Below are 18945 nucleotides of genomic sequence, written 5' to 3' on the forward strand. Positions count from 1 at the left end.
CCCAATGAATTAAAGCCAGATGTTGAAATTTTGAGGACTAAAAACTATTTTTAATAAATTTCAGTGTGTTCAAGTGATGCACTGCTTGTCATGTTTTCATCTGTGCCACATACTGCAGTATGTTGCCTAAAAAAAAAAACTACTGTGCATGCTTTTCCATTTGTGCAACTCACTGTCAAGTCAAGATTGTGCACTTTCAAGTCATGTGACTTAAAATGAGTAATAACTTCAAATCAGATGCTGCTTCCCACACTGCACGTCTGTTAACTGCAACTCCTAGCACGGGTTACAAGTTTTTCAAAATTTGATGTGCAGAAAAACTTGACTTGTAAAACAAAAAAAAAAGTAGCTTTATAGTCACTTTAGCAGCACCAGCTTGATACATTTCTGAGAAATCACAGGAGCTCCTTGTTGAATGAAAACAAATTCATTAAATGTTGCAACAAAAGCAAACTCATTTAATTTTTGCCATTGTTTGGTACATTCAGAAGACAAACATGTTTCTCTTGTCCTGTGGCTTCAGTGTGAGGCCGGCTCATAGTGAAACACCAAATCAGCATGAGGAAATAAATACGTAAAGACATCTTACAAATACATTATGGCAACAGAGTTTGGATTTAAAGACAAAAATAAATAAAGCAAATTAATAAACTGATGAGCTAATCCCTCAACCTCAAAAAGGTGGGAATTTTGCGGGCTCACGTCATAACATGCAGCAACTTAAAGTGACATCATGACAGCTTTTCTAACCATGCATGGAGGGGTCAGAGGTCAGGGGGCGGAGCTCAAAGCAGCAGGTTGAGATCTGCCAGTAAGGCGTCCACATCAGCGATTGGATCCCTCCAGTAGTTGAAGGACGAGAACTCGCTTAGCTCTTCTTCCTGCATGCAAAGCAAAGTCATTGCCAACACGTGTGACTTGTTCTGCAGCGTGAACGTCACACGAAAATCGAGCATAGTTAGAAACGTCCAAAAGCTGACAACCATGTCAGAGCGCCATCTGGTGGACAAGTAGTGCAATTACGTCGTTATCCACAATTGCGACACTGACCAGCATTTTGTGTTTGAAAGAGTGTGAGAGGTTTCAAAATATTTTGCAAAAAGGTTCTTGCATCTTCTATCAAATTTGTAGCTTTTCAACGGTTAAGGGCACGTCTGGGGTGCTCGCTGCATATACTCAATGTAACCGGAAAATTTTTCACTTGTCAAATATGTGACAAAGCTCAATAAACATTCGGAACTACAGCTCTTAGGCGGCGCCTACTCACATGCTGGTCCCGTCCAATGAGCTCATCTCTGGCTTGGTTGCGAGGCCCGTCGAGCAAGCCGAACTCCTGCAGCTCAGAAAGGTCAAGAGCCGGGATGGGTTGTCTCCAGAAGAGGAACGAGTCGTATTGGCTGCTCGATTTCTCCATCATCATTGACCTGGAACACAGACAAGCAGTCGCCGGTCAGATGGGTTTTATCCCAATTGGGCTGAGAGGCCGCATACACCCTGACTGGTCGCCAATATTGCAGGGCATATATTACTAAATGATGGACTGGTCGCCACTCAATATCAGGGCGCTTATTTCCATTCAAAACAATTTCTTCATTTTCACTAAAGCGAACATATTTGTGCAATGTGGGAGGAAATTCCACATGAGGACTGGGGATGAGATTCAAACTCGCAACCTCTTGACTGAGAAGCGACTGTGCAAACCGCCAGTGCATCGTGCTGCACTTATTGTATACTATGCACTCCCTTAATCATTGTTTTCTTTTTTGTGCTTTTCCTCTTTATACTGCCTTGTCTGGTCAAAATGGACGCGCTGCAAAAAGAGAACTAGCACTTGCAGAGGAAGAATTGGACATATTTGCTCACGGGTGGGAAGCTGCTCACTGGACTCATCATGACGATGCATAATCAATCCAATCAATCAATTAGACTTAATTCCTGCTTTCAATTCCATTGACATCGGCTGTTGTTGATTTTAAGGCGTTGGCCAGGGAATTAACAAAAGACAATTTCACAAAAAGGAGATCAGAATGTCTTCCACATGTCCCTTCACTTGATTTCGTTTCGTTTCTCTCTTAAATTGTCAACGAACAGAAGGCGATATTCTTTTTCCTTTGCGTGTCAAAACGTTTAATTGTCGCGCATTGAAGCAAATATGAATGAAACGACCATATTTGTCACCCGAGGGGATGAATTTTCCGAGTGAAATAAAAGAGCACTTCACCTGCTTGCAGAATGCAAATGTTGTCGCTTATTTCTTTGTCGTTGTGCTATTTTCTTGAAGATGAAGGGAGATGATGCTGCAGTGGACGGCAGGTTAAAGATGAGCGATGATGTGCAGCTTCGTCAAGGTCTTGTTGACGCACACAACTACTTCCGGTACAGCATTACTGAAGAACGTAGACATTTTTCTGAACAACAACTTTGAATCCGGATTATTTCATCAATATTAGAATTGATACATTAATTTAATTACAGTAAAATGAAAGGTTAACACTTTTACCTCTCCCCTGTTGTAGAGAATAAACCTTTATTTGTATTCGTTGTTCCCGGTCTATTTCCGGAATGAAACGCTACGGAACCTGCGCATGCGCACAAAAGCAGTGTAGCCTATCATCAAAACGACGGTCTATCATCTTGTTCTTTTCAATTATTCTGGTTATTTTTTATTTGTTTTCTTTTTAAAGGACTTAAAGTGACTTTAATGTGATGAGGCACCTTTGCGTTTGTTGACATGAAATGCAGACGTCACTGACGAGCTTTTGGGTGGGGTTCCTGCCGCAGTGATGATAAAGTGTCGGCAGGGGGCGACGTCGGCGTCGGGCGGCTTCGCGCGGGTCCTCGCCTGGGTGGGAGGCGGGACTTCCTGCTTGGGGCCGCGCCTCAAAAAGGCAAAAAAGAAAAAAAAAGAGAGAAAGCCCACTCAAGCAAGAAAGGTTGTCGTCTTGCGTCGAGTCAGTGCGACAAGAAGACGAGTTGGGCGTGCAGTCACTTCAAGTGTTCCGCCTGCTTGTTGGTGAATCAGGTAAGCTTGATGCTCCTCTTTTTCATTCTTGCGCTTCCTGGAATGTGTCAAAGTTCAGATGAACGGAGCGGTTAATGATTGACAGCAAATCTATGGCAGCTCTCAGATCAGTTTGGCTTCTCACACAGCAAACTCAAGCGCAAAACTTGCGTTTATTTGGTCAAAGGCCAGGAAGAATTTCAAGGCCAGTCGGAATCAAAGTTTGCCTCAAGCTTAGAAAAATGTAATTTATTTGGAGTCTGTTGGAAAGATTGAAACGAGTTTAAGTCAAGTCAGATTGAGGTGAGGGGGCGGAGTCACACTTAGGCGGGGCGGAGTCACAGTGAGCTAAGGCAATTGTATGCTTTCCCAAAGGTCACATTGAATTGTTGCAAAATGTTTGTCCAATCTTCCAGTGTGGACTTGTGGCACAAAAACGATGAGCATGTTTGGCTTTGTTGACGGATGTGAGCGTGAACGCGCGTTTATTTGTTCAAGACCAAGTGACCAGTCCAGGGTGTACTCAGCCTGTCAGCCAATGCCTGCAGGATCATTCATGAATACTTGGAGGTCAAATATTTGACATGAATAATAAACATATTCTTGCTCATTTTGCTATTCATACTTAATCTAATCATTATTACCCATTCACTATTCATAACATAAATACATTAAACGTTAAATGCATAAACTTCATTTGTTAGCATTTAGCATTGCACAGCTAACATTTGTTAGCCTCAACAAGATGACATGCTAGCCTCCGCGAGGATTTGTGCCGTGATTTTAAATCTCGCTTGATGTAATTGTCGCCGTCGTCGTCCGTGTTGTACTGCCTTGTGTGTGATTTTTTCCCTTGTTAAGTGTTGCCGTGGCGACCCAAGCGTAGGTGTTCATGTTTTGCCATTGTAACTTCTCCTTCCATGGACACGCTTGGTCGGGAACAGGAAGTGAATCAGCGCGGTGGCGGGGACTTTAACGTTCCTGCATGACCTTTGACTCCCACGTTTGTTATTGTGTAATCAAGTGGGTTTAACCTTGACACACACACGCACTTAGAGTGGTGTGGCGACGCACGGTCGACAAAGATTCCTTTCAGCCTGTCACTCGTCATATTTCTGGAATGTTCATCAGCGGAGACGTTACGGCTTGAGCCATACGGCCTTGAAATCAAATCTGGCAGTTCTTCTTTTAAAGTCAATCCTGACGTTTGGAAAAACGTGTTTAAAGCTAATTTCTGAAATCATGCAAACTACCTTTGTTTGTATTAGAAATTGCAACATCCGGTCAGCTCGTTAGCCATGCCCCCAAAAATTAATCTTCCCAACTGCGACGATGCTGCATGTTGTGAGACAAGTGAGAAGAGTTTGTCGTTGCTGAGATGACTAATATTTGTCTGCATAATTACGCAATGACATCATCATTCTATGGCAAGAATCCTTGAAAATGTGCAACACTGGTCATGGGACACACGCACGCACACACACACACACACACGCACACAGGCAAAGTGATGACGCTCACATGACCGGCCAAGCAGCGGCGAGTCGATCAATCCGACGTCTGCCGACGTGTTGCTGGTCCCTGCGGCACTGGCGGGAACATTCCTGTCGACGAGCGTGAAGCTGCTTGTTGCTCACACATTCCTGCTTTATCATACGCTCCAACCTTCACCGCAGCGTCGGGGGAAACGCCAGCAAAGAACCAGCGCAAAATGGAAGAAGAGGGGAAAATCAAGCACTCGTCAGTTCACTTCAACTTTATTTATTTTGACAGAGGCACGTTTCAGTAAGCGCATCGTTTGTCAGTTTGGCGTAGAAAAGATTGCGCAATCCAGTTTTTACCGTGCTTTGTCATTTATAACCCCTGTGACGAGAAAAGAAATCCACCTCCACCTTATTTTTTTTTTTTTCTTCAGGATTAGTCACATGGTGCCCACAGCGCGTCGTGGGGCGGCACCCGAGTGCCCTCGAATGACCCGGCGCCAGCGACTCATCATTTTTTTTTTTTTTGTCGTCTCACATTAGTTGATTTGCATGTTTGGTCGTGAGCTGCAAAAAAGGGCGGAAAACTCGCTCCCTCATGAACTAGTAGAAGTAAAAAAAAATAACAGCAGAGTGCCCCGACTGATGTGAACAGCAGACCTGAGCCCCCCCCCCCCTTTTTTTTTAACATCTTTACGTCCATTTGCCTGCTGGCTTTTTTTTGCACCGTGGATGGGTTTTGTATGCCTCACTTACTTTTTTTTTTGATAAAAGTTGCTTTTCTATGTTTTTCCCCCATTCAAATATAATGTCTAAGTCTAAATTTATTGTAAAAAAAAAAAAAAAAAATACCACAATGTTGGATGCAGAGTGAAGTCAAACTCGCCAAAATAAGACAAAAGCGTCCGAATTATTGAAATGAAATAATCAACCAAATATGTCAAGACGCGTGTGTTCAGTTACACACAAGATTCATTCAACTGAAGGCTTCATTCCCCCTCCCGGACGGGGTGTGTGTGTGTGTGTGTGTGTGTGTGTGTGTGTGTGTGAGAGAGACTTCCTGTGTCGCGTTTGGACCCCACCCAGTGTTTACTCACACACTCCATGTGTGTTTTTGTTCTCAAGACTTGCCAGAAAACTCTCCAATATTTGCAAGCGGCTTTTGAAAATATATTTTACAGACAAGCTGGAAAGACGCTGGTGAGCGTCCTCTGGAAAATGATGCAACAAATAACGCAAGGCCAACGTGGAAATTGCGTGAATTCCACAACACGCAAATGCGAAGCTTGCTCCGAATTGGAATTTTATCAGGCGAGGCCAAGACAAACGAGCGTGCGCTTGCGTTCAAAGTCATCTTGTGTGTTTTGCAGGGCCAACGCCGACGCGAGCGGAGCGGCGGTCGGCCGGGCTGGACCGTTTTTGCCTTTGGCATGTTCCGCGATTAATCGGCGGCTGCACTTCCTGGTCCCCGGCGGCAGGGCGGCAGCGCAGCGTCGGCGGCCGTCGGCATGAGCGAATTCTGGCACAAGATGACCTGCTGCGTCATGGCCAAAGCGCCGCCGGTGAGACACGGACACGCCTGGACATCGCGTTAGCGTCTGTGTGTCCTCGTTCCGATTAGCACAGATCAACAAACGGGACAATATCGGGGCTCGTGTAAGCAAATGAGCGACAAAAACAAAGTCCGTTTCAAACCAAGACCGTCTGCCAACGTGACGATGATGATCATTATTGTGAAAGGACTCACAGGAAGCGCCGCTTTTATTTTTAGACTTTTCCCTTTGTTCTTTTGTGACGCTGCAACAATACACACACACACACACACACACACACTAATGACCTCACTTTCAGGGAAGTTGACGTGAGCTTCCTTTGTGTCGCTAGGCGGGAAAAGCAAATGTTTTTTTTTTTTGCTTCTCAACAGGATCCAAGCTGTAAATCCCCTTTTCAAGTTGGCAAGCGTCCTCGCTTGACAAAAGACGCGACATTAAAAAAAAAAAAAACAATACTAAAACTAATAGAACCTAAAATAAAAGAAAAACTCACACACCTGCTCTGAGAACTACATTTTTAAAAACAAACTATGTCAATTCCGCCCAAAATTTAAACCTCCAGAGCAAGCGAGCAAGTTGCTGAGGTTGTCCAAGGTGCGTTCGTCACATGATGCTTTGTTGAGGCCACAACACGGGCAGAGAAACACGCACACACAAAAGCGCAGAAACGCAAACGAGCGTATGAGGGAAGGAGTGAAGCCGAATTGCGAGGGGCACACCCTCAACTCGTTCCCACGCCAGAAATCCAAATTGTGACGGGTTGCGAGGCGTTCAGGAACGTCGGCCGTTTTCCACGCACGATTTTTCGGAAAGTCGACCTGACGTGGTCGGAGGGTCGCAGAGGCGATGGCGACCCGTCCGCCATTGCCGAGTCGCACTTTGGGGTGGCGCCCGATGACGCAACGCGCCGACTATGCCAACGTGTTGAAACACTTTGCTCAAATGTTATTTGACACGTGTCACCGCACGCTCACCTGTGTGTGTGTGCGCGTACTTAGAAGAGGAGGCGGCGGAGGATCGACCGCAGCATGATCGGCGAGCCGACAAACTTCATCCACCTGACGCACATCGGCTCGGGAGAGATGGCCGACGGACGCCAGCCTGTAAGGACAAACGGCCGACAAACACACGATGCCTCACTCACTGTGGTCTCACGTGTGTGTGTGTGTGTGTGTGTGTGTGTGTGTGTGTGTGCTCACAGTCGGGGTCCGTTCAGGAACAGATGAGGTCCAAATGTCCAAATATGAACGGCAGAAACAGCCTTTTGTAGCGGGTAAAGCGCCAGTCCTCCTCCTCTCCTTCTGCCCCCCCCCCTTTCCTCATTTTCTTCCTTCTTGTGACATCAGTCGCCTGTACCGTGACACTTTTTTCTCTCTCTCTTTTTTTGTCAGGCGCCCCCGCAACACTGACCGTCCGCCCCCTCTGCGGCGGGCGCGCCCGCATTTCGTCCGCCATCGTCATGAGCCGAACCCGTCGCCAAAGATCACGCCCTCCATCATTCTGTCTTGACGCCGCTCGACATGCCGGCGCCGACCAACTCGGAGGGATGAACTTGATAAAACACGTGACGTCACTGGAGCCCGTTTGCCACATTTCCTTTCTTCACGAGCCCAACTTTGTGGTTTGGAACATTTCCCAGCATTCCCCGCTCAATTGGCGGTCGCATTTCAAGTTCCCGGGATGCTTTGCGGTCACGTGACTTGCGTAATGACGTCACAATCACGTGACCTGAGCGACGACATCCTGGAGGACTTGCTCGTCCAAAGACTTCCTGATCATGTGACCGCTTCCTGACTTCTCAGTAGATGATTTAGATGTGCTTTCCGGTCACATGACCGCCACCGCTGCCGCTCGGATGCTAACGCAACAGGACAACAGCTGGCTCGTGGGAGCTTTTTACGATTTTTCTTTGTTGTTTTTATCTAATGACGATTTATGTTAAAAAAAATAAAATAAAAAAACGGTCACTACATTCGCATTTCAAATGAACTTTGACCTCCACCGAAGCTCAGGGTGACCTTGAGATCTCACGTGCAACGACATCCACACACACGCGCACACGCGCTTGCTAAGCTAAGATAAGATAAGCTAAGCCTACAGGTTATGTAACTGATGAATAAAGACCACGCTTCCCTCCAGCAACGCTTTTATTTTGAAAGAGTTTGGCGCGACGATGCAAAATGGTGTTGCGCGCGTGCGTGTCTTTTTGCGTGCACGTTTGTGTGCGTACGTTATCTACGTGTGTTATTATTGCACGCTTTCTGTCCGCCTGTGATTGTGTGTCTGTTTTAACCGTTTTTGTGAGCGCGGACTTTTTAAAAAAAAATTTTTTATTAGTAACAGCTGGACTCGAAGCAAAGCTGCTGAAATGCCGCTTGTGCGTGCGCGACGGTGACATAAGAGAACATGACGAAACTTTAAAGCGGGTTCACGGTCAGATTAGAGGACGAGTTCCAGAGGGAAATGTAACATCCTCTGAAGCCACGAAAACCTACATGCGCGCGTTCGCGTGTGTGTGTGTGTGTGTGTGTGTTGTTGTCATGGAGACAGGCGTAGGAAATAGTCTGTCTCTAAGTGGTGGTTGCTTACAGTAGGAGATGATGTCATGAAAATGTTTTGGTGGTTGGACTTGTTTGAAAAACGAAAACGACAGACTGGACACGAGTTAGCATATCTGCCTCACATGCGAGTGGATCAAAAACAAGGTCAAAGGTCTTTTGAAATATTGTCAACCATGGTAAAATGCACGCCGGCGGCAAAATGTGCAACTAATTGAAGCCACGATGGGATTAGGCATTGTTTGAACGTTCTTTTTCGTACTTGGGGGCGCCCGCGTCGCAGACCTCGCCAAGCGGCCTTCGAGCTGACGAGCGGACGGAGACGATTTGTGTTCCTGTTTATGGGCTCTCCTCAGCAGACCTCCTCACTTCCTTCCTGCGCACTGCCCGCCTTCCCGCCTCCTTCCTGACGACACGCACGCACACACTTGCACGCACACGCGCACGCGCTGGCGTTTTCCTGTGCTATGAATGGCCGCAGTGTTTCCTGTCTTGTCATAAAAATGAGGAAGGTGTTAGCAGGTCCATTCACTTGCACTTGAACGACTTTTGAAAGATTTTTTTTTAAAAATGAAGAAAACCTTTGCATTTAGTAAATATGGAACAAAAATATTCACACACTTGGAATACCCTAAAAGTGGGGAAATAAAAAGCTTTAAGTTTTAGTGTTGTGATTCGCGTTGATGCTGCCAATTCCAATTGCAATTCTCCATGAGCGAGCTAGGCCAATATCGATTTCGATATTGATCTCATATTAATAATTATTACGATCACTTTCAAATCCCATAAAAGCTCCACATGCGACATGTTTGAAGCGCTTTTGCTAGTTGGCTGCAGGCTCCAAAGTACGAGGCGCGGGTGATTTTTTTTTTTTTTTTGTCATTGGCAATGATCAACATACGCCAATGGCATGAAAATCACACACATTTATACGATACATAAATATTTATACAAAATTGGCAAGCTGTATTCTTCTGTCTTTTTTCAAATTTAAAAGTGGACCTTGAGTACATATGTTTTGGATGCTGGTGATCGGACCGCCATCTGAATGTGCCAAGGAAATGTTCATCTGGACAGACTGTTGTCGTACCTGAGGTGAGGAAAAAAAAAAAAAAATCATCGTCATCATCGCCTTCATCATCTTCATCCTCCTCCACCTGCCGCCGGCAGCGAGCGACTCGACTCACGTTGTGACGCATTCGGGGATCTGCACGTGCTGAGTGGGCAGCAGCGCCGAAAGCTCCCGAAGGCTGCCGACGAACTCCAGCTTCCTGCTGAACTTTGAACTGCACCAGGAGAAGGAGAAAAAGCAAATCAGGGCTTGCCTTCTTCGCTCGACCCTTTTCGTGAGATGTCAAAAATGCCGGCAGGAAACTAAGCATTGTGGGTAAACTGACATCATCGAGAAGGGTCGAGACACGCGAAAGAAGATGCATCTTTGCGCGCTGACGGTGGCGTGAGGATGGCGAGGGGCTGACCTGATGAAGGGTTTGATGATGGTGATGAGCGCTTTGATGGCCCAAGTGGGATGAACTACGAACATGCCTTTCAGATTCTTCCTCAGCCTACACACACACACACACACACACGTGCACAAAGAGGAAGTAAGGCAAGCGCACTTCCTTTGCCATTTTTCCTTACATCAGCAACGCAGCAGGCGATTGCGTTCGAAATCATGCGTCATTCACGACCACCCGTTGACCCTATGTGCATGTTTTTTAATATTACTGTTTGACTCATCAGCAAAGTGACAAATAATTTTGTAACACTATTTGGTTGCTGTTAATGATGTCATTGCAGTTTACACATTGCAAAATGGCGGTCTCACTGTACAGGCCACTCAAAGGAAAGAGGCAGCTGGTGGCCGTTTGAACGAGTTAAGAGGCATTTTTGCGCCCCCTGCCGGACATAGTGAAGCGATGCAGGCAAGTGTGATGAAAGGGGGAAGTGTTTGTGTTTTTTCTGCATGTGTGCTGACCTCCATGCGATGGTGTGATAACATTCCTTGAGCCAGCCAATCCCTGGCAGTTTGTCCTTATGACCTCCGGCACACAGAAAAACAATCACGTAGTTTTCACGCACCATCAGATCCAACGTGCCCACCAAGTATCTGAAACACACACACACACACACACATTAATTTACTAAGACTCGCGTGTGTGCGCGCGTGTGTGAGCCATACCTGAAGAGGTTGTCCATCACATAGTGATAATTTTCCAGCGTGTTCTCAGGCAGGTAACAAGAGGAAAACACGATGATGTCATTCATGCCGTCGCCATAGTAACCTGAGGAGACAGGTGAGACGCTACGCGTGGGACATATTGCGCGTGTGTGCGCGTGCGTGTGCGCATACCGCCGTGGGACAGAACCCTGAGGAAAGGTTCCACCACACTCATGTTGACGTGTCCGTCGTGCGGCGCGGGTCCGGACGAGAATGAGCGCCACCTGGTGCCCTGGCTGTCCACCACGTCGTCGCGCTCCAGCGATCCCAACCCCGGAGGCTCCGACTCCAGCGCTGACCCACAGCTGGATGCCAGGCCACAACCCCCCGTGTCATCTGCACTCAAGAAATAATAATCATCACATTCTCTCGCAACTTAAGGACATGACTTTGGACTCGCGGTCGTCCCACGTGAAGCGGCGACCCCTCACCTTCCACATCCAGGTCGTCGACAGGGAACCGAAGGGACTCGCTGTCCGAGGGCGTCTCCATAGCGTCCAGGTCAAAGTCTAGACCGGCGTCGTCCTCGTCCTCGTCACCGAGAGACGGCGACAGGAACGCCGAGTGGAAGTCGCCTGATTCGCTGCGACCTGAACGGCGCCAATGACACGAAGAATAAAATCTCGTGCAAATTTGTTTTCTGTTGTTCATTTTTCATTCTGACCTAAAGAAACGCTGAGGGCCGGAGGCACCAGAATCTTCCTTGTGCTCTTCTTTCCTCCTGCGCCACATGACGACAGCGCCAGAGTGACCGGACGCTCTGTGGACAGGAAGTGATGTCACGCATCTTTCACAAAAGGTTAACTTTGGATTGAAGTCGCCTATGAATCGTTTTAGCCTTCGAGTCAACGACACAGCCCACAAAAACGTTTTACGTTCATATTGAAACCTTTAAGTTAGGAGTTTAAAAACTCCAACCACGATCCAGATCCCAAATCATCATCGCATTTTACGTCAACAGAAATACGTCGATCACGACTTGACCTTACCTGCTGCCGCACTTGAAGATCCCGCTGACGACGATACGACAGCCATGTTCATCACGTCGACAAAGGAGAAGAAGGTGAGCGACGTGTTGTTTCCTCATCACATCCTTCCTCCTTACCTGCGTGGTCGTCCTCATAATCCAGCTCGCCCTCCTCCTCTTCCTCACAAGAAGACGACAATGAGGTCAAAAGGTAAAAAAAAAGCGTGTATCCACGTGCGGGTGTTCTAACCTGCACAGTCAGTGTCAGCTGTTGCCGTGGCGACGCTGCATTCTTGGGAGTCTGACAAATGTGACACGCAGACACGACGACTTTTATATTCCAACAATATTTTTTGGTCATTTTATTAGGTACACTTCAGCAAGTATGAAAACAGTGTGGGGGTGTTCATGCGTGTGTGACATCTTGCACACGTGTCATTGGCGCATGCACCTAATGAAGTAACCAGCGAGGAAGAGGAGAATGTCACATGACCCGCAGCTTCACTCGGCCTCGGAACTGTCGTCACAGCTGACATGTTGCCTCACTAAAACCTAAACACACACGCAGACACATTATCGCACTCTCACACACACACACACAAACATTGGTAATCACGCGTCTACTCACTCAGACGTGTTGTCTTTTACAGAATGCTAAATGTAAAAAAAAAAAGTTTGAAAAACAGTTCCTTAAAAACACCACAGACACACTAAAAAACTCAAACACACACACTAAAGAAGGTAAAAGTAAGAAAAGGAATAATAATAATCACGCAGCAGCTGATCTTCAGTCGACAGTCAGACAGGAAAGTGCCGCCTCACCTGATGACATCATCACTGGGTGGACTCTGACACCTCACCTGTGTGGGAGGGGCCAGCCAACTGCTCGTGTGTGCGCATGTGTGTGTGCGTGCGCGTCTGTGTCCTTGTCGTGACGTACTTGAAAATGTTGGACGGGCACAAACACGTCTGAGGAGGAGGAGGAAGTGGAAGAAAGGGGAAGTCGGGTCAAGACAGGAAGTCACGGCAATGGCGGATCAGGTTTCAAGTGCCTCGTCCAGTCAGAGAGCTTCTTCTACTTTCCTGTTGCGTGTTGGCCGACATGACCACCTGGCTCAGCGGCAAAAGTCAAATGAATTTTTTCCATGAAAGGAATCCATGACATGAACGTTTGTCACCCAGCACTAACTGCATTTCAAAAATCTCATTCTGCTACTAACTGGGCTTTTTTCTGTGTTCTTATCTGCGTCAATGACAACCCTGAGGTTGTTTGGTTCATCACAATGCTCACCAGAGCTTCTCCATCTACTACAGATGTACGCCGCCTTGTGGCGGAATGAGTTATTACCTCTAAATGGCTTCACAAGTGCAGCAAGCATACATTTCGCGTTAGTTACAGAGTTTTTATGGTTTTGTGGATCGATATTGGAAATCGAAAATCGATTAATAAATTATCATACCAATCCCTATTAATGACAATAAATAAATAAATATTTTTGGGTTATTTTTTTTTATTGATATAATGCAAGTTTCTCCTCAGATAGCTTTGCTGGCCCATGCACAGCATTTGGCATCCTCGGCTGATGCTGTTCCCCAAAATGTATCAACAAATCTACCAAACATATTGCATTGTGGAAAAGGAATGTTTCTACCCCCTGCTGGAAAAAAAAAACGTGTTGGACGAGTAATACAAGTTCTGCGGTGTTGAAACCATGTTGGGGTTGACACCACAAACACATTTACTGTAATTTGTTTAAGAAACTACAATCCCGCCTGTTTTTCCTCCTGATCATAGTCAGTCAAAGATTGTACATACCTGTTGAAATGGGAACTCATGTTGACATACGGTATATTTATATACTATCTCATGCCTCACACGCTGTACATACTGCACACGTGCCCTATATATTATTGCTGCTTGTCCATTAGTGGTTATATGCAATCTGCATTTGATTGCCTTGTAATTGAGTGGAATGCAGTCGGCCAGGTTCGAGTCACACTGCAGATAAACTATGTTCCATATTGCTCATATTTCACCATAATAACATGCTTATATTTAGGCGCAATTCATTGCGTCACATGATCGGGACAGCTGCCGGAATTGCGACATGTTTTACAAGTTTACGACTAGTGCCTTGTAGGCTCGCGCAAATTGCAAAAAAAGATTATATTAAAAAAAATATGGAAAGGAATAAAAGAGTAAAGTGCTCACTAACCACGCGAGCAGGTGTTTTGCGCACGTCAATCAAATGTAGTGATGGCGGTGTTGCGACAGATTTAGCCAGTTTACGACAGTTATCTTGCAGGCAGGCGCATGCGCCAAAGGATCAGAGTAGTCCCGAAAAGGATTTTGAAAAACAAAATGCAAAATGTCCGCACACATCAGACTTTGTGCTTAAGTGCCAGTCAATTGTGTCTGTGTGTGTGCAATTGTGTTCACTGTAGGAGGGACAACAACACAAAGCAAGCAAGTCCGTCGATATTGTTACGTTTTCGAAGATGATAATATTTTGCAATTAATCCACCTTAATTTAAAAAGCGCTAATCATATTAAATTTGTCATTTGCTGCTACGCAACAAACCGAACGTCTTCGCCGCTAGAACATAAAGAAATTTATTTTGAAAAAAAAAAAGACGAGCAAGTGCTGCCACCTGCTGACTCATTTTCCAATTTCGTCTTTTTTTCCCCTCCATGCCACACACACAGACATGCATAAAATGTCACGTTAGAAGCTTTTTTCCCTACAAACTACAACTGAGATTATTCATGAATTATTTTGTTAAAAGCTCGTTGAAGCTTTGTCATCGACGGGGTCAAAAGCCAAGCTCCGCCCACTGAGAAACTGTCAACAAAGTAACGTTGCAGCAGCGTGAGGTCGCCAAAAAGGTAACAAATCTGAAATCTGCACTCATTACTTTCATTTATTTGTTCTAGAGCCAATGGTACGACGACAAAGGGAGTTAAAGTTTGGACATCTTACGCGCACATTTCCTACTTTGTGAACACAGACTGTGTGTTGTTTATACGTGTCAAGTAAAAAAAAAAAAAAGAGCTCGCTAATTAGCCACCTCGGCTACTCGTCAACTGGCAACCTAAAGCTTGTAGACTTGATTTCTGTCCACAATTGAACAAGCTAACGAGTTAGCCTGGCTAAGGCTGTGACGTCAGCGGGTGTGATCTCGAGCCTCGCTGGCGGAGGTGGGCGTGGCTTACAAGGTAAACAGGCGGCGTGACGCGACAGTTAGCATGTGATGCTAAGCTAGCTGCGCTTTGACGAGCGGAAATCGGATTCTTGGTCACGATCGTGTCAGCTTCGGGTCGACTGACAGCCTGTGAGTATAAAGTACACACTCGTACAGCATAATGTACACACAAGTTGATCGCCGAGAAAAACGATCATATATCAATCATTTTTCGTCAAGACGGTTGCCATGAATTAAAAACAACAACAGCACTCTTCAACTCTGTCTAAAGTGCAAGACGGCGAAATACAATACAGTGACAGGTTTCACAAGTTTAAATCAAATTATTATTTTAACTCCTTTATTTAAGAGCGGCGTTAATGCTACAGTAGCTTACAATAATAAATATGCTTTTTACGGGGGTGGGGAATCATATTTGATGACAGGTCCTTCAAGTTGATCGCAGTGTTAGTGTAAGCAATGCACATCAGCGTGGATGCGCTCTGAACTATGTTCACTATTAGAAAAAAATCTCTCTAAATAAATGTAGTCCAATTCATTGATGATTTTTTTATACTGCTAAAAGGTGATTAGCATTTCAAACGTCATTTCTAAAGCCATTTTCTTACAATAAAACCATCTCCCAAGTACGTTGCATAAATTCTTTGTTGTTTGGATGTTAGAGCGCAAGAGGAACTAGATGACTGACGCTTTGATGTTTTTGTCAGCAAATGTAGGAAGTGTGTGTAATTCCCGCCCCCTTTACTTTGTGACATCATGTGGATTGTCACATAGGTATGTTTGTTTCACAATCAACACAGCCCTAACATGACAAGAAGGAAATGTTTGTAATTGAATTTTCACCCATCTTGTGTGTGGGCAGATTTTTTTCTCTTCTCTTTTTCAACCATGTCGGGACTGGGAGTGATTGATAGCGACTCGTGAAGACGCCATGTGTTGACTCACCTTTGGATTGACTCATCATCTTCGTCATCGTCACCACAACAGCAACATGTCCGCCTCAAAGCCGGCGTCAGAGGTGGACGCGTCGAGCCCCCCGACAGACACCGCTAAGGAATGTCTTTTAACTACGGCAGCAGCGGGGTCAGAGGTCACGGGCCAGCCGACCAGCGGCGAGGATGAAAGCCCTCGGGGCGATCAGGAGGAAGGGGCGGCGGCGCCAACGCTGTCAGAAAACGGGCCAACGCGTGATGATGCTGAGGAAGATACGCCGGGGGCCGCAGGTGAGTGCCACAAGGAAATTTTGTTTCACCCGTTTCACGTCACGTTTGCGTGCGGTGTGTGTACCGTGCAGCCACAGGTGCCGGCGCGGAGAGTTTGTCCGTGGCGACGGCCGACAGCTCAGATGAACTGCGCGAGTCCAGCGACTCGGCGTCCTTCTCCATTCCCAGTCTGGATCTCTCTGAGGGGAAGGCGGCGACGACGGCGGCGGCGGTGGCAGGAAGTTCGCAGGAGGCAGACGATGGCTTATCATCGTCTTACTCCGCGGTGGGGGCGGAAGGATGCTCGCCGGCCAATGAGGCACCGAGTCTGAAGGACGACGAGGTGGCAGGTGAAGGTCAACTTGTAACCATGACGACGACAGGGCAGGACAATTCGGTTGTGACTAACTGCACTCGTGTCCGAAGGTGCTGCGCCGTCCTCCGACACGCCGGCAGGCGCATCGGCGGCATATTATCTGGTCAAGTGGATCACCTGGAAGGAGAAGAAGACGCCCATCATCACTCAGAGCGACAACGGACCCTGCCCCCTGCTGGCCATCATGAACATACTCTTCCTTCGCTGGAAGGTTTCAAGCACACTTCCTGTACACATTACAAAACAATGCACGCGGGTCTTCACGTGTGTGTGTGTGTGTGTGTGTGTCTCACTAGGCAAAGCTCCCAGCTCAGACTGAAGTTGTCACCACAGAGGACCTGATGGCTCATCTCGGTAAGCTGTTGCCTGTGATGTCATAATGACATCATCACCTCCATCACATGAGCTGTGTGTGTGTGGGCAGGTGAGTGTGTGCTGTCCGTGACGCCCAGACAAAAGACGGACGGGATGGAGCTCAATTTCCAACAGGTACACACACACACATTTTTCTAAGCTTCACTTGCGGACATGGCTAAAACATGAGTCTTAACATGACTAAAAACATGCTTAAAACCCGTCCGGCACACGACTAAAACGTGACAGCAACATTTCAGAATATGAGCGACGCCATGGCGGTGCTGCCCAAACTGTCGACGGGTCTGGACGTGAACGTTCGCTTCACGGCCGTCACCGACTTTGAGTACACACCTGAGTGCATCGTCTTTGACCTGCTGGACATCCCGCTCTACCACGGATGGCTGGTCGACCCCCAGGTGACGAACCTCCCGCCTGTCGCTCATCTTCCGGGGCCGCGCTCTTGACCGTGTCGCATGCGCAGAGTCCCGAGATGGTGGCCGCCGTCGGCAAACTGAGTTACAACCAGCTGGTGGAGAAGATCATCGACTACAAACACTCCACTGACAGCACGCAAGTGGCTGAAGGTGCCCAGCTCTGATACAGTTTCGTGCATGCATGCAGTTTTCACCCACCTGAGCATAAAAGTTTTGACTTGTTGAGTCGCTTTGTGCAGGTCTGGCGGCCGAGCACTTCCTCGAGACGACGGCCACTCAGCTGTCCTATCACGGCCTGTGCGAGCTCAACGCCGCCGTCAAAGAGGGAGAAATGTGCGTGGTCTTCAGGAACAATCACTTCAGTACCATGATCAAACACAAGGTGGCGCCACACACTCAGCTTCCACTCAAGTTAGGTATGTTGCCAAACATCACTCACTTGTCTTGTGGGTGGTGTCGGTCCCAGGGCCACTTGTACCTGCTGGTGACGGACCAAGGCTTCCTGCACGAGGAGGGCCTGGTGTGGGAGTCGCTGCACAACGTGGAAGGAGACGGAAACTTTTGCGACTCCGACTTCCGCCTGTGTCACCCTCCTCAGAGGGATACGGCGGCGGGGCAGGCAGCGGCGGCGCCCCCCGGTGGTCCCCCGCCGCCCTGCGACCAACAGCAGCAGCGCCAAATCGACCAGGTAGCGGTCACGCTTCAAATCGTTTCGTCCCGTTTTGGACGCTTCAGTCGGCAGTGCTAGCCATGTTGCAAAATGTTTTAGTCCCGTTCCACACACACACACACACACGTTTCAGTCCTATTGCTACTGTGATGTCATAGTCAGACGCATAGAAAACATGATTGCAAACATTTTTTTTTCTTTGAGGGGGCGGGGTTGACTTGCCCTTTTATTTAAGGGAGCTCCCCTCATGGTGGTGGCTAAAACGGTATTTGTGTGTGTCAGGATTATCTGGTGGCGGTGTCCCTGCAGCAGGAGAGCGGCGGGGCGGACTTGGGACCTCTCAGCGACCTGGAGCTGGCCCGGCAGCTACAACAGGAAGAGTACCACCAACAACAACAGCAACAACAACAACAACAACAAGGACCACAACAGGTGGCCTCGCAGGTAACCATGGCAACGACACACACAGGTGTGTGTCTCATGTGAGACTTTCAAGTGAAGTTTTCTCCATGTTTCAGTCATGTTCTCACATTGTTATATTTTATTATGTTCAGTCAAGTGCTTGTCACATGAACATTGTGGTGTCTTTGTAGGTCAGAGGTCAGGGGCCCCAGCCAGGAGGGGCCAGAAGAAGAGAAAAAGACTCAGATTGCGTCCTGCTTTAACTCGTACCCCGATGTAGCGCACACACACACAAAATGCCAAACCTCAGTGCTTTGTGACTGTTTAGCTTTTGTCGAAAGTTTGTCAAGGGTCACCTGTCATAACAAGCTCCTCCCACTAGCTCGTGGGCTAATAAAGGCGTTGCTACGCTGACCACGTGCACTCGCTTTCCTCTGTTGGATGCTCAATTCTCTTTTAGGGTTGTCACAATTTCCAATGATGTGAGTTTGCGTTATTATTCTGAAGTCAAGAATCAAA

The 18945-nt window shown here is 47.1% G+C and overlaps 4 protein-coding genes across 11 annotated transcripts; 2 read left to right on the plus strand and 2 right to left on the minus strand.

Annotated features, from left to right (window-relative positions):
- Positions 1 to 430: 430 nt before the first annotated feature.
- mllt11 (MLLT11 transcription factor 7 cofactor) lies at positions 431 to 2555 on the minus strand. The gene is made up of 4 exons (XM_088318427.1): positions 2501 to 2555; positions 2222 to 2387; positions 1268 to 1424; positions 431 to 881 (listed from the first exon to the last, which is right to left on the minus strand). Exons 3-4 carry the CDS (start codon positions 1418 to 1420, stop codon positions 786 to 788), a joined length of 249 nt encoding a protein of 82 aa, XP_088174553.1. The 5' UTR covers positions 1421 to 1424; positions 2222 to 2387; positions 2501 to 2555; the 3' UTR covers positions 431 to 785.
- A 301-nt stretch (positions 2556 to 2856) lies between these two features.
- Positions 2857 to 8007, plus strand: cdc42se1 (CDC42 small effector 1). The gene is made up of 5 exons (XM_088318428.1): positions 2857 to 3022; positions 5853 to 6044; positions 7034 to 7138; positions 7237 to 7308; positions 7427 to 8007. The coding sequence occupies exons 2-4, from the start codon at positions 5991 to 5993 to the stop codon at positions 7303 to 7305; spliced, it is 228 nt and encodes a 75-aa protein (XP_088174554.1). The 5' UTR covers positions 2857 to 3022; positions 5853 to 5990; the 3' UTR covers positions 7306 to 7308; positions 7427 to 8007.
- Positions 8008 to 8355: 348 nt separating this feature from the next.
- bnipl (BCL2 interacting protein like) lies at positions 8356 to 13441 on the minus strand. Of its 5 annotated transcripts, none has more exons than XM_088318420.1 (14): positions 12722 to 13441; positions 12410 to 12435; positions 12233 to 12333; positions 12032 to 12082; positions 11920 to 11958; positions 11804 to 11827; positions 11479 to 11574; positions 11246 to 11404; positions 10947 to 11150; positions 10776 to 10878; positions 10572 to 10703; positions 10072 to 10158; positions 9781 to 9879; positions 8356 to 9683 (listed from the first exon to the last, which is right to left on the minus strand). In XM_088318420.1, exons 3-14 carry the CDS (start codon positions 12315 to 12317, stop codon positions 9659 to 9661), a joined length of 1104 nt encoding a protein of 367 aa, XP_088174546.1. In that variant the 5' UTR covers positions 12318 to 12333; positions 12410 to 12435; positions 12722 to 13441; the 3' UTR covers positions 8356 to 9658. The 5 variants fall into 5 exon arrangements, with proteins under 5 accessions (XP_088174546.1, XP_088174545.1, XP_088174544.1 ...); XM_088318419.1 differs by having other exon boundaries at positions 12642 to 13441; XM_088318418.1 differs by having other exon boundaries at positions 12604 to 13441.
- A 1015-nt stretch (positions 13442 to 14456) lies between these two features.
- On the plus strand, positions 14457 to 18840 carry mindy1 (MINDY lysine 48 deubiquitinase 1). 4 transcript variants are annotated; one of them, XM_088318407.1, is made up of 13 exons: positions 14457 to 14668; positions 15693 to 15759; positions 15848 to 16208; positions 16280 to 16537; positions 16614 to 16774; positions 16860 to 16917; positions 16988 to 17052; positions 17178 to 17336; positions 17402 to 17504; positions 17594 to 17736; positions 17821 to 18042; positions 18307 to 18468; positions 18618 to 18840. In XM_088318407.1, the coding sequence occupies exons 3-13, from the start codon at positions 15977 to 15979 to the stop codon at positions 18687 to 18689; spliced, it is 1635 nt and encodes a 544-aa protein (XP_088174533.1). In that variant the 5' UTR covers positions 14457 to 14668; positions 15693 to 15759; positions 15848 to 15976; the 3' UTR covers positions 18690 to 18840. The 4 variants fall into 4 exon arrangements, with proteins under 4 accessions (XP_088174533.1, XP_088174535.1, XP_088174532.1 ...); XM_088318406.1 differs by lacking the exon at positions 14457 to 14668 and adding an exon at positions 14717 to 15114; XM_088318409.1 differs by lacking the exon at positions 15693 to 15759.
- The last annotated feature ends 105 nt before the right edge of the window (positions 18841 to 18945 follow it).

This window comes from Idiotropiscis lumnitzeri, chromosome 16 (assembly GCF_059441095.1).
Source record: "Idiotropiscis lumnitzeri isolate Australia: NSW breed Sydney's pygmy pipehorse chromosome 16, RoL_Ilum_1.0, whole genome shotgun sequence".
Lineage (NCBI taxonomy): Eukaryota > Metazoa > Chordata > Actinopteri > Syngnathiformes > Syngnathidae > Idiotropiscis > Idiotropiscis lumnitzeri.

Bases quoted from the DNA above. Each gene is read 5' to 3' on its own strand.
- mllt11 (XM_088318427.1), bottom strand. From the start codon at position 1,420: ATGATGATGGAGAAATCGAGCAGCCAATACGACTCGTTCCTCTTCTGG. The intron at 882-1,267 runs GTGAGTAGGCGC...CTTTGCATGCAG, and splicing joins TCATTGGACGGGACCAGCAT to GAAGAAGAGCTAAGCGAGTT.
- cdc42se1 (XM_088318428.1), top strand. From the start codon at position 5,991: ATGAGCGAATTCTGGCACAAGATGACCTGCTGCGTCATGGCCAAAGCG. The intron at 6,045-7,033 runs GTGAGACACGGA...GCGCGTACTTAG, and splicing joins TCATGGCCAAAGCGCCGCCG to AAGAGGAGGCGGCGGAGGAT. The intron at 7,139-7,236 runs GTAAGGACAAAC...GTGTGCTCACAG, and splicing joins TGGCCGACGGACGCCAGCCT to TCGGGGTCCGTTCAGGAACA.
- bnipl (XM_088318421.1), bottom strand. From the start codon at position 12,317: ATGTCAGCTGTGACGACAGTTCCGAGGCCGAGTGAAGCTGCGGGTCAT. The intron at 11,405-11,478 runs GTCAGAATGAAA...GGCGCCGTTCAG, and splicing joins GGCCCTCAGCGTTTCTTTAG to GTCGCAGCGAATCAGGCGAC. The intron at 10,159-10,571 runs GTCAGCACACAT...GTGTGTGTGTAG, and splicing joins TATCACACCATCGCATGGAG to GCTGAGGAAGAATCTGAAAG.
- mindy1 (XM_088318407.1), top strand. From the start codon at position 15,977: ATGTCCGCCTCAAAGCCGGCGTCAGAGGTGGACGCGTCGAGCCCCCCG. The intron at 16,918-16,987 runs GTAAGCTGTTGC...GTGTGTGGGCAG, and splicing joins GGACCTGATGGCTCATCTCG to GTGAGTGTGTGCTGTCCGTG. The intron at 17,053-17,177 runs GTACACACACAC...GCAACATTTCAG, and splicing joins TGGAGCTCAATTTCCAACAG to AATATGAGCGACGCCATGGC.